At 45.0% G+C, this 12253-nt stretch overlaps 1 protein-coding gene across 1 annotated transcript in view; it reads left to right on the forward strand.

Moving 5' to 3' along the window:
- LOC110528494 (tensin-2) overlaps window positions 1-12253 on the forward strand; it is a 31562-nt gene that overhangs the window by 14819 nt on the left and 4490 nt on the right. Inside the window, exons 14-17 of the mRNA XM_036984077.1 lie at window positions 675-2078; window positions 5045-5114; window positions 7848-8962; window positions 9319-9447. Of these exons, the coding sequence (XP_036839972.1) occupies window positions 675-2078; window positions 5045-5114; window positions 7848-8962; window positions 9319-9447 (2718 nt within the window). The remainder of the gene's footprint in view (window positions 1-674; window positions 2079-5044; window positions 5115-7847; window positions 8963-9318; window positions 9448-12253) is intronic.

Below are 12253 nucleotides of genomic sequence, written 5' to 3' on the forward strand. Positions count from 1 at the left end.
TGGTCTTATATTGTTAAAATGTTTGCCTTGGGGTAAGTTGAGCCAATTGAAACGTTTTCTTCACTGGCATAATGCAAGGCGTTATCACTGGGTTATGAGGTTAAAATGGCCTATGTTATGAGTGTTTAAAAAAAGTACACATGTGTGTTCTGTTAAGCCCGTGTTAAAATATGTGTTCTGTTAAGCCCGTGTTAAAATATGCTTAAAATGATTCAAAGACAACGAAGCGATTGTGATGAATTGTGTTTGTGAAATAAAGATAGACATGGTTTTTAAAGGTAGTGGTAATATTTCATTCAGTACAGAAATTTGCAGGTGGCAATTTATCCCATACCCGGGATAAGTTGTGCCAAGAGATCCCTTTCTTTTGGATAAGCTATGTTTTTTTTAATTGTAATGTTTACATGAATTCTGATTATTTCTAGAGTTACATTACTTAACATCCTGAAATATATGTAGATATATTTGTTAGAAAGAATAATAGATTTCCCTTGAAGGAGTGATACTGAATGTAAAAAATGGCTCAACTTACCCCACTCTGCCCTACAGACATACATAGTTTATCATGCACGCAACTATACCCACACATCTCTGGTGTACATACTCACGCCACCAAGACAACATTCCTGGACTCATACACACAAGGTAACCCTGAATCCCTCTCTGGTTGTCAGACATCTCCCACACGCGTGGTCCTCTGGATGGCAGCCTGTACGCCCAGGTGAAGAAGCATCGAGGCCGGGGTTCTCCCAATGCATGCTCCACAGGCAACCCCACAGCCAAGCCCCCTCCACCGGCCCAGCCTCAATCTCAACCTCAGCCCCTGTCGCTCAGCTCCGACTCGGGACGCTCCTCCACCCCCTCCGAACACATGGAGGACCCCCCTCCTTGCCCCCTATCCCGCCTGGAGAATGAGAAGGAGGTGGTGGACTGTCTACTGCGGAGGGGGGAGGGTGGAGAGAGAGACAGGGCAATGCAGAGGGAGAGGGACCGAGAAACTGCAATTTTGGATGATGGAGACTCTGTTCCAGAAGGAGGGCTGAGGCGGGAGCAGTGGTCATGCCACGGTCGAAGATGTCAGAAGTGTGGGGAGGCATCGGGTTGGGAGAGGGAGCCGTGCTTTGCTAACGGACATTGTATGACCCGCTATAACAGCAGCACCAAGGGGAACCTAAAGAGCCAAGCATTATCCGCCTTACCCTCCCAGCAGCCGGTGTCTCCTTGCCCCCTGGAGCCCCATCTGGACATGTGCCATCGCCATAGTGCCCATCCCCTGCCCAATTTGCCATGGGAATGTCCCCCGCCCCCTTTACCCTGTCTCCATCGGCCATGCTACCCCTACCCCGCCCCTGAACACGCCCCCCCAAATTCCCACACCATCCCGGTCTCCAATAGGCTCTTCTGCGGTGGAGAGGAGTGTCGGGTCTTTCATTACCCCGCCACCCGCCCTGCCCCACCTCGCGTCTTCCACCAATCCCTGCCCTCCAGCCCACATAGGGAGATGTTTTTCAGCCCAGCGGCTCCTCCTCGCTCTGATGGCTGCCCATGCCGAGACTGCACCTGCAGGCAAGAGCACCAATCGGCTTCAGCCAGAGCCTTCCACCCGCTGTGCCCGGACCAACCAGAGAGCCTGCACTGGCCCCGAGGGCAGGACTCTGAGCTGTGGGACAGGGATGCGGGGCTGAGGCGGGGGAGGGAGGGGCCTTCTCAGCTATGGGAGCCAGATAATTTGTGGGAGGCGGAGAGAGAGGCCGAGTTTTGGCAACGGAGGTCAGTGAGAGGGATGTCACCCTATATAGGCTGTCACTCCCCCCTGGGTCAGGGTCCCGGGTACCCCAGCCCCCAACCCCTCCTGGACAACCCTGGTGGCAGCAGTGGGTACAACACACCCCTACCCCCCTGCCACTCCTGCCCTTGCTCTCCCTACCAGCAGGACTCCCCCTCGGGGAGACACGGGAGCCCGAGGTATGCCTCGGGGTACCAGTCTGGGTCCACCTTACCCCTGCCCCCTGGTAGCCCAAACCCTGGTGACTCCCAATTGGAACCACCCACCGACCTGCAGCAAAAGACTGACACTTGTAAGTGATGCAACCTCACACAGTGGTGAACCGTGACTATAGGACCTAGGCCTTCAGAGGGACCAAAAGTCTTCCAATATGTTGTATCAAACAAAAAAATCCAGAAAATAACAGAAAACATAGCATCACTTAATGCGCCTGACATTACATCTAGTTGTAGTGAAGGAGGAGCAATACTTTTTGATGACATTAGGAATTAATTAAACATGTCTGGCTGCGCTTCGGGCTGCCACACACACAGAGAAAGAACCGGCATGGACACAACATGACACACAGCATAAAATAATGCATTGTTTACACCATTTTTGGTAGTCGACACCAGAGTTGGGACCAAGTCATAAGTAAGTCTCAAGTCTTAGCACTCAAGTCCCAAGTCAAGACCATCAACTTAAGTCTCAAGACAGGCAAGTCCGAGGCAAGTCTCAAGTCAAGACCATCAAGTATCAAGTCATGTCTCAAGTCCTTAACTTTGAGTTGAGTCCTAAACAAGTCATAATGTGCTCTTCACCAAATGTAATACCATTTCATATTTTTAACAAGAGTAATAGTATATTACATTTACGCAAATCACGAATGCTTTTCAAAATATCTATATATTTATTACTTTCCAAATAAACGTCATATTTCCATGGAAATACATGGGTAGCCATGAGAAAGACACCCCCCCCCCAATAGTGATCGACTATCGAGGATCGCAATTCGGCGATGTAGTCTTGAACAAGTCGCCCAGACTTAACACACACACACACTCTGTGTGGTTACAGTAGGCTAACGTATGTTAATGGTTTTAGGAACAGCAGAAACATCAGGCAGGATTTAGGCTACCAACTGTCTAGCCAGTTGTAGCTCAATCTTGGTGCAATGAGCACGTTCCCGCACTGACTGACTGTGTAAAGGCTCATTGATTTAACGTTACGTTAGCCTACATGATAGTAGTAAAGTAATAAAATATATAGCTGTCGGCTATATTAGCCTACATGATACACCAGTAAAGTAATAAAATAAATAGCTGTCGGCTATATTAGCCTACATGATACACCAGTAAAGTAATAAAATAAATAGCTGTCGGCTATATTAGCCTACATGATACACCAGTAAAGTAATAAAATAAATAGCTGTCGGCTATATTAGCCTACATGATACACCAGTAAAGTAATAAAATAAATAGCTGTCGGCTATATTAGCCTACATGATACACCAGTAAAGTAATAAAATAAATAGCTGTCGGCCATATTATCCACGACTTACTGTTCTTTGTGCAGCTTCAAATGTCGAACAAAGTTGGAAATTGTTGCGCCTCCGTCTGTCATTTTCTTCCCGCATGTTTTGCAAGTTGCAATCCGTTTTTTGTTGATACAGCGTAGTCTTTATATCCAAAAATAATACTTTCGGGTACCATCTTTTCAAAGCCTCCATCTGAATTCACCTGCCGACGTTCCTCTGCACTGCCACACACAACTTTTTCTCAGTTGGCACAATTTGATTGGCTGCTGTCCGATTCAAACTGTAATCCGCTAAATGAAGAGTTGATGCGCTGCACACTTTTTTAATAGCATCATTTTTAAAAGGCTCAAGTCCACGTCAAGTCACGAGTCATTGGTGTTGAAGTCAAATTTGAGTTGCAAGCCATCAGCCGTATTTCTGACTTGAGTCTGACTTGAGTCCAAGTCATGTGACTCGAGTCCCCACCTCTGGCCAACACCACAATCACCAACAGCGACAAGAACAGTGTCACATCAAAGGTGACAGACTCATGGTGCTAAAAGTACAGCGACTGTAATACGTATCCACTCCATGGTGCTGAAGGAGAGACAGTTTTGGTCTAACACATAGACAGGGCTGATAGACAGGCGACAGTAGTCACACACAGCATCAAATAATGTTAAAGGATAAGCAGCCCATTCACTCCAGTAGGCCCCATGAAATCATACCACTACAAAATCGCAAGCAGTTCACGCCAACATTTTTATTAACAAACCAGCTATTTCTTCCCATTTCAAATATATTTTATCACGTTCATCACACTAACCAGTGGTCTAAAGTTTAAATGCAACAATGTTTCACGGTCATGATTTTCAAAGAGATAGCTAACAGCAAGCGAGCTGCAACAACAAACAGTTTCACTCACCAGATAAGGATAAATTGTAAATGAAGTTTGAAAGTTAATCTTGAAAAGGGTTACGCTAACAAACTAACAACCGCTGCTGCAGCCGCCGTCACCATTGTCACACTACTACAACGGAAGCTAGCTAACATAACTAGCATTAGCGTGTGAACTAGTGCTTGCGACAGATTTTTTTTGTCTTGCGCTCTCTTCTTCTGCTTTAAGGTTTTATGGCAGACTACAACCTATTAGTGTATTGCCACCACCTACTGTATTAGCTACTATCAGCCTACTATTCTGTATATTGATTCATTACCTCTTATGCTCTCAGTAGTGTCCTGTCGAGGCCTTGTCCCACCCATTGCAAGTCAAAATATGATTGGTTAATTCCACTGTCACTCCAAAATTCTGCACTAATACAGTTGAATGGCAGAGGCCTTCAGTCCAGTTCCTGAAGGTCAGCCAATTGTTGGCTGAGCTAGCTAGTTTTATCTACCCAGAGACCACCAAAGAAAATCCTGATTGGATGATTTGTTCTATTCAGTATTAACCCTTCTCTTTCCAACACAAACTGAAGAGATGAAATCAGGAAATTATTACAATTATTGTAAAGATGAAAAATAAATTAAAACAACATTTCATTTTTTTAAATTATACATTTTTATAAATCCTTAGAGCTTCTCTGAAGGCCTAGAAGGCCCTGACGGTTCCACACTGATCTCACAGGTACTGTATTATGCACATGTTTACACTAGACGGATAAAATGCAACTGGACTTTCTTTCTTGAACTCTCCTCTCTCATTTTACTCCCCCCTCTCTCCTTCTGTCGCTCTGTCTCTCGCTCTCTTTATTTCTCTCTAGGTGCATCATATGTGGTGCAAAACAGTGTGAGTATGGAGGACTCTTCTTCCCAGGGGTCGCTGGGGCAAAGGTTAGTATTGGGAGAGTGGGAGCGGTGTTTGCTTTAGGTTTGTGTTTTCAGTGTGAATTGTGTGACACATAGTGGTGAAGAGAACTCTGGAAAAGGATATGTAATCTTTTTCAGCATCAGACCTGCCTAATTCTCACTTTAAACATTGTTTTTGTGTTTAATAAGCTAAATTACACATTCTGTTAACATATGACTCCAAAGTGAACTGTTCTTGCAATTTGTAGTCTATGACATTTCAGATTTACATATATTCTTTTTACAAAGTAGTTTGGATGTAGTGAACTACTTTTTCAAACTTTAGTTATGTAAACTTCTTCCAGTGTGAAGTAATTGGTAGCTTGGTAAACTACACTGCTCAAAAAAATAAAGGGAACACAAAAATAACACATCCTAGATCTGAATGAATGAAATATTCTTATTAAATACTTTTTTCTTTACATAGTTGAATGTGCTGACAACAAAATCACACAAAAATTATCAATGGAAATCAAATTGATTGGATTTGGAGTCACACTCAAAATTAAAGTGGAAAACCACACTACAGGCTGATCCAACTTTGATGTAATGTCCTTAAAACAAGTCAAAATGAGGCTCAGTAGTGTGTGTGGCCTCCACGTGCCTGTATGACCTCCCTACAACGCCTGGGCATGCTCTTGATGAGGTGGCGGATGGTCTCCTGAGGGATCTCCTCCCAGACCTGGACTAAAGCATCCGCCAACTCCTGGACAGTCTGTGGTGCAACGTGGCGCTGGTGGATGTTGCGAGACATGATGTCCCAGATGTGCTCAATTGGATTCAGGTCTGGGGAACGGGCGGGCCAGTCCATAGAATCAATGCCTTCCTCTTGCAGGAACTGCTGACACACTCCAGCCACATGAGGTCTAGCATTGTCTTGCATTAGGAGGAACCCAGGGCCAACCGCACCAGCATATGGTCAAGGGGTCTGAGGATCTCATCTCGGTACCTAATGGCAGTCAGGCTACCTCTGGCGAGCACATGGAGGGCTGTGTGGCCCCCCAAAGAAATGCCACCCCACACCATGACTGACCCACCGCCAAACCGGTCATGCTGGAGGATGTTGCAGGCAGTAGAACGTTCTCCACGGAGTCTCCAGACTCTGTCACGTCTGTCACGTGCTCAGTGTGAACCTGCTTTCATCTGTGAAGAGCACAGGGCGCCAGTGGCGAATTTTCCAATCTTGGTGTTCTCTGGCAAATGCCAAACGTCCTGCACAGTGTTGGGCTGTAAGCACAACCCCCACCTGTGGACGTCGGGCCCTCATACCACTTTCATGGAGTCTGTTTCTGACCGTTTGAGCAGACACATGCACATTTGTGGCCTGCTGGAGGTCATTTTGCAGGGCTCTGGCAGTGCTCCTCCTGCTCCTCCTTGCACAAAGGCGGAGGTAGCGGTCCTGCTGCTGGGTTGTTGCCCTCCTACGGCCTCCTCCACGTCTCCTGATGTACTGGCCTGTCTCCTGGTAGCGCCTCCATGCTCTGGACACTACGCTGACAGACACAGCAAACCTTCTTGCCACAGCTCGCATTGATGTGCCATCCTGGATGAGCTGCACTACCTGAGCCACTCCGCCACTCCGTCTCATGCTACCACTAGAGTGAAAGCACCGCCAGCATTCAAAAGTGACCAAAACATCAGCCAGGAAGCATAGGAACTGAGAAGTGGTCTGTGGTCACCACCTGCAGAACCACTCCTTTTATTGGGGGTGTCTTACTAATTGCCTATAATTTCCACCTGTTGTCTATTCCATTTTCACAACAGCATGTGAAATGTATTGTCAATCAGTGTTGCTTCCTAAGTGGACAGTTTGATTTCACAGAAGTGTGATTGACTTGGAGTTACATTGTGTTGTTTAAGTGTTCCCTTTATTTTTTTTGAGCAGTGTATATTTTTCTTACGGGTAGCTTAACTTCTTCCAGTGTGAAGTAATTGGTAGCTTGGTAAACTATATTTTCAGAGTAGCTTCCCCAACACTGTATACAGTTATATATTAAACCAGTAATAAACCAGTGATGTATTCTGCCAATGGAGCTCGCCAGCTTGTAGTCCTAAAAAACTTAAATGAATAACTTCTGGTTTGTTCAGCCATTCCCATGGGGAAAATGAATAACTTCTGGTTTGTTCAGCCATTCCCATGGGGAAAATGAATAACTTCTGGTTTGTTCAGCCATTCCCATGGGGAAAATGAATAACTTCTGGTTTGTTCAGCCATTCCCATGGGGAAAATGAATAACTTCTGGTTTGTTCAGCCATTCCCATGGGGAAAATGAATGTGGAAAGAATAGGGTTTTGGGATAAACGCCGAAAATAAGGTCTGAGGTGAACACAGGGTTAGGAGATCTTCTACGTGTTGTTCTAGAAGATAATATCAGTCAGTTAACATGACCTTTATGAATTAGGAAGCCTTCGTGTGTTTTTTTTTATTACATAAATCATTCAAAATTCACCAACAGTGACGTTAGCTGATGAAGATTATCTCATAGAACAAAAAGTATAAGATCTCGTAAGCCTGTGTTCACCTCAGACCTTATTTTCTGAGTTTATCTAAAAACCTGACAAATTCAGCTAGGTCCCTCCCCATTTTGGCCCGCTTGCCTCCGTTTGGTTCTTAGTGAATACTGGAAAATCATTATGTACCTTTTCTACTATGTTGTCTTCAGCACTTTTGAAATGTGTAAATGAGCAGAAACAAATCTCTCTCTCGCTCTCCTCCAGTGAGAGGAAGCCAGATGAACAGACATTTGACGACACTGTAGAAGGTTTCCCCCTGAGTCCTCCAGATGGTCGCCAGGAGCCAAGTCAAGAGCCCCAGCAGATAGAGCCCCTCAGTGGGACCCCCATTTCTGCAGAGCCAGCCTCCACCTCCACCATCCTGGAGCTTAACACCAATAGTAACAGTATCACGCCGGAGATCGAAAGGACGCCGCACCAAGCTGTAAAATCCACAACAACACCATCGATAGTTTCACAAAAGCAAGGCAGTGACAGCTGTTCTAAAGAGTCCATACAGAAGCTGAGTGAATGTGTGAACCCTAGTGACTCACAACAAGTGCACATGGAGGTGCACACTATAAGTGCAAGTGTGCATCCACCTCCCACTACAGCTGAGGATGGGGAATTGAAGGTTGCGGAGAGAGTACTAGAGATGTCCACTCAGACCACTGCCGTCCCGAGCTCAAGGCATTCAATCGTCCCTGTCCAAGTGAAACTCAATGGCAGTGGCTCACCCCAATCAGGAAGAGGCTGCAGTGCATCACCGAGCCCTTGCTCTACCCTCAGCTCTGCCCCTCCCTCACCACACCTTTACATTGGCTCCCCAGAGCGACGTCCCTCCCCTCAGCCCTCTCCATTGGCCATGGACCCAGCTGGGCGAAGACTTACCCCTGTGAATGACAATGACCCCAAAACTCCATCCCCTGTCCCTGACGGGTACAACACCCCCACCTTCCCCCTGGCGTCCTACTACTATCCCCTTCTCAACATCCCCCACATCCCATACTCGGGGTACACCGCTGTCACTATCCCTGCCGCCCAGCCCCCACTCCCCGAAAAGAGGCGCCTGTCTTCCATGCCAGGGTACCGCAGCGGGCATGGCTCCCAGTCCATCCTTAGTTCCTCGCTGGGTGCCATAGGACCCATGGGTACCTCTCCCCAATCTAGCCCCCTCCACGTCACTGTCTCCCACTCGGTGGGGGTGGGGGGGCTCCCCCCACTGGTCAGACGAAGACTGACGCCCCCTATTGTCAGAGAGGAAAGCAGCAAAGTCAAATCCAAGTTTGTACAGGACAGCTCCAAGTTCTGGTACAAGCCTTGCATCTCCAGAGACCAAGGTAAGGGCACAGGCCTGGGTTAAAGTTTTGAAGGATTCCCCTTTATTTAGATCCCCCCCCCCCCCCCCCCCAGGTGGCAGGTAGCCTAGTGGCTAGTAACCGAAAGGTTGCAAGTTCGAATCCCCGAGCTGACAAGGTACAAATCTGTCGTTCTGCCCCTGAACAAGGCATTTAACCCAATGTCCCTAGGCCATCATTGAAAATAAGAATTTGTTCTTAACTGACTTAGTTAAATAAAGGTAAAAATAAATGTACGATCATCTTGATTTGAGAAATACTGTTGTAGTGTATACTTGAATTAACTAAGGTAACTAATTTCTACCGTAGTAATACTTACTCTAGTGTCCCCCTTGTAGCCATCGCTGTATTGAAGGACAAAGAGCCCGGCTCCTTCCTGATCAGGAACAGTAACTCCTTTCAAGGGGCCTACGGTCTGGCCCTCAAGGTGGCCAGCCATCCTTCAAACAACATCAACAACAACATAGGTAATGGGGAATTAATTATTTATTTGACAAAGCATTGAAAAAAATACATTGCCTATTCTATTTTGTTAGAAGTAATATCATCTATATATTTTTTTAAAAACACACACAATTGAAGTCGGATGCTGACATTTAATCCTAGTAAAAACTCCCTGTCTTATGTTAGTTAGGATCACCACTTTATTTTAAGAATGTGAAATATCAGAATAGTAGAAGAGAAGTTTACATACTCTCAATTCGTTTTTGGTAGCATTGCCTTTAAATTGTTTAACTTGGGTCAAACGTTTCGGGTAGCCTTCCACAACCTTCCCACAATAAATTGGGTGAATTTTGGCCCATTCCACCTGACAGAGCTGGTGTTACTGAGTCAGGTTTGTGGGCCTCTTTGCTTGCACACGCTTTTTCAGTTCTGCCCACAAATGTTATTTTGGATTGAGATCAGGGCTTTGTGATGGCCACTCTAATACCTTGACTTTGTTGTCCTTAAGCCATTTTGCCACAACTTTGGAAGTATGCTTGGGGTCATTGTCCATTTGAAAGACCCATTTGCGACCAAGCTTTAACTTCTTGACTGATGTCTTGAGATGTTGCTTCAATATATCCACATCATTTTCCATCCTCATGATGCCATCTATTTTGTGAAGTGCACCAGTCCCTTCTGCAGCAAAGCACCCCTACAACATGATGCTGCCACTCCCGTGCTTCATGGTTGGGATGGTGTTCTTCGGCTTGCAAGCCTCGCCCTTTTTCCTCCAACCATAATGATGGTCATTATGGCCAAACAGTTTTATTTTTGTTTCAACAGACCAGAGGACATTTCTCCCAAAAGTACGATCTATGTCCCCATGTGCATTTGCCAACCGTAGTCTGGCTTTTTTTTATGGCAGTTTTGGAGCAGTGGCTTCTTCCTTGCTGGGCGGGCTTTCAGGTTATGTCGATATAGGACTCGTTTTTACTGTGGATATAGATTATTTCGTACCTCTTTCCTCCAGCATCTCCACAAGGTCCTTTGCTGTTGTTCTGCGATTGAGTTGCACTTTTCGCACCGAAGTATGTTCAACTCTAGGAGACAGAACGCGTCTCCTTCCTGTATGCAGCGGTATGACGGCTGCATGGTCCCATGGTATTTATACTTGCGTACTATTTTTTGTGCGGATGAACGTGGTACCTTCAGGCGTTTGGAAATTGCTCCCAAGGATGAATCAGACTTGTGGAGGTCTACAATCTTTTTTTCCTGAGGTCTTGGCTGATTTCTTTTGATTTTCCCATGATGTCAAGCAAAGAGGCACTGAGTTTGAAGGTAGGCCTTGAAATACATCCACAGGTATACCTCTAATTGACTCAATGATTTCAATTAGCCTATGAGAAGCTTCTAAAGCCATGACATAATTTTCTGGAATTTTCCAAGCTGTTTAAAGGCACAGGTAATATTCTAACCCAATGGAATTGTAATACAGTGAGTTATAAGTAAAATAATCTGTCTGTAAACAATAGTTGGAAAAATTGCTTGTTATGCGCTAAGTAGATGGTCTAACCGACTTGCCAAAACTAGAGTTTGTTAACAAGAAATCTGTGGAGTGGTTGAAAAACAAGTTTTAATGACTCCAACCTAAGTGTATGTAAACCTCTGACTTCAACTGTGTATGTATGTATATATATATATATATATATATATATATATATATATATATATATATATATATATATATATATATATATATATATATATATATATATATATATACACACACACACACAGACTATTGGTGTTAGAATACCTACCCCTTCAAGGGTTTTTCTTTATTTTTACTATTTTCTACATTGTATAATAATAGTGAAGACATCAAAACTATCAAATAACACATATGGAATCATGTAGTAACCAAAAAAGTGTTAAACAAATCAAAATATATTTCATATTTGAGATTCTTCAAAATAGCCACCCTTTGCCTTGATGACAGCTTTGCACACTCTTGGCATTCTCTCAACCAGCTTCATCTGGAATGCTTTTCTAACAGTCTTGAAGGAGTTCCCACATATGCTGAGCACTTGTTTGCTGCTTTTCTTTCACTCTGCAGTCCGACTCATCCCAAACCTTCTCAATTTTGTTGAGGTCGGGGGATTGTGGAGGCCAGGTCATCTGATGCAGCACTCCATCACTCTCCTTGGTAAAATAGACCTTACACAGCCTGGAGGTGTGTTGGGTCATTGTTCTGTTGAAAAATAAATGATTGTCCCACTATACCCAAACCAGAAGGGATGTTGTTTCGCTGCAGAATGCTGTGGTAGACATGCTGGTTAAGTGTGCCTTGAATTCTAAATAAATCACAGACAGCGTCACCAGCAAAGCACCCCCACACCGTAACACCTCCTCCTCAATGCTTTACGGTGGGAAATATACATGCAGAGATCGTCCGTTCACCCACACCGCGTCTTTGAAAGACATGGCAGTTGTAACCAAAAATCTCACATTTGGACTCCAATGGCCACCGGTGTCCATTTCTCGTGTTTCTTGGCCCAAGCAAGTCTCTTCTTATTGGTGTCCTTTAGTAGTGGTTTTTTTTGCAGCATTTTGATTATTAAGGCCTGATTCACACAGTCTCCTCTGAACAGTTGATGTTGAGATGTGTCTGTTACTTGAGCTCTGTGAAGCATTCATTTGGGCTGCAATTTCTGAGGCTCGTAACGCTAATGAACTTATCCTCAGCAGCAGAGGTAACTATGGGGCTGCGGTCCAAACACTTAAAAGACATACCTTCGTCCACTTACCCTCACCTTATGCCCTTGGGGGAATCCCCGTCGCTTTCTT

The sequence above is a fragment of the Oncorhynchus mykiss genome, chromosome 7 (assembly GCF_013265735.2).
Source record: "Oncorhynchus mykiss isolate Arlee chromosome 7, USDA_OmykA_1.1, whole genome shotgun sequence".
Classification (NCBI taxonomy): Eukaryota; Metazoa; Chordata; class Actinopteri; order Salmoniformes; family Salmonidae; genus Oncorhynchus; species Oncorhynchus mykiss.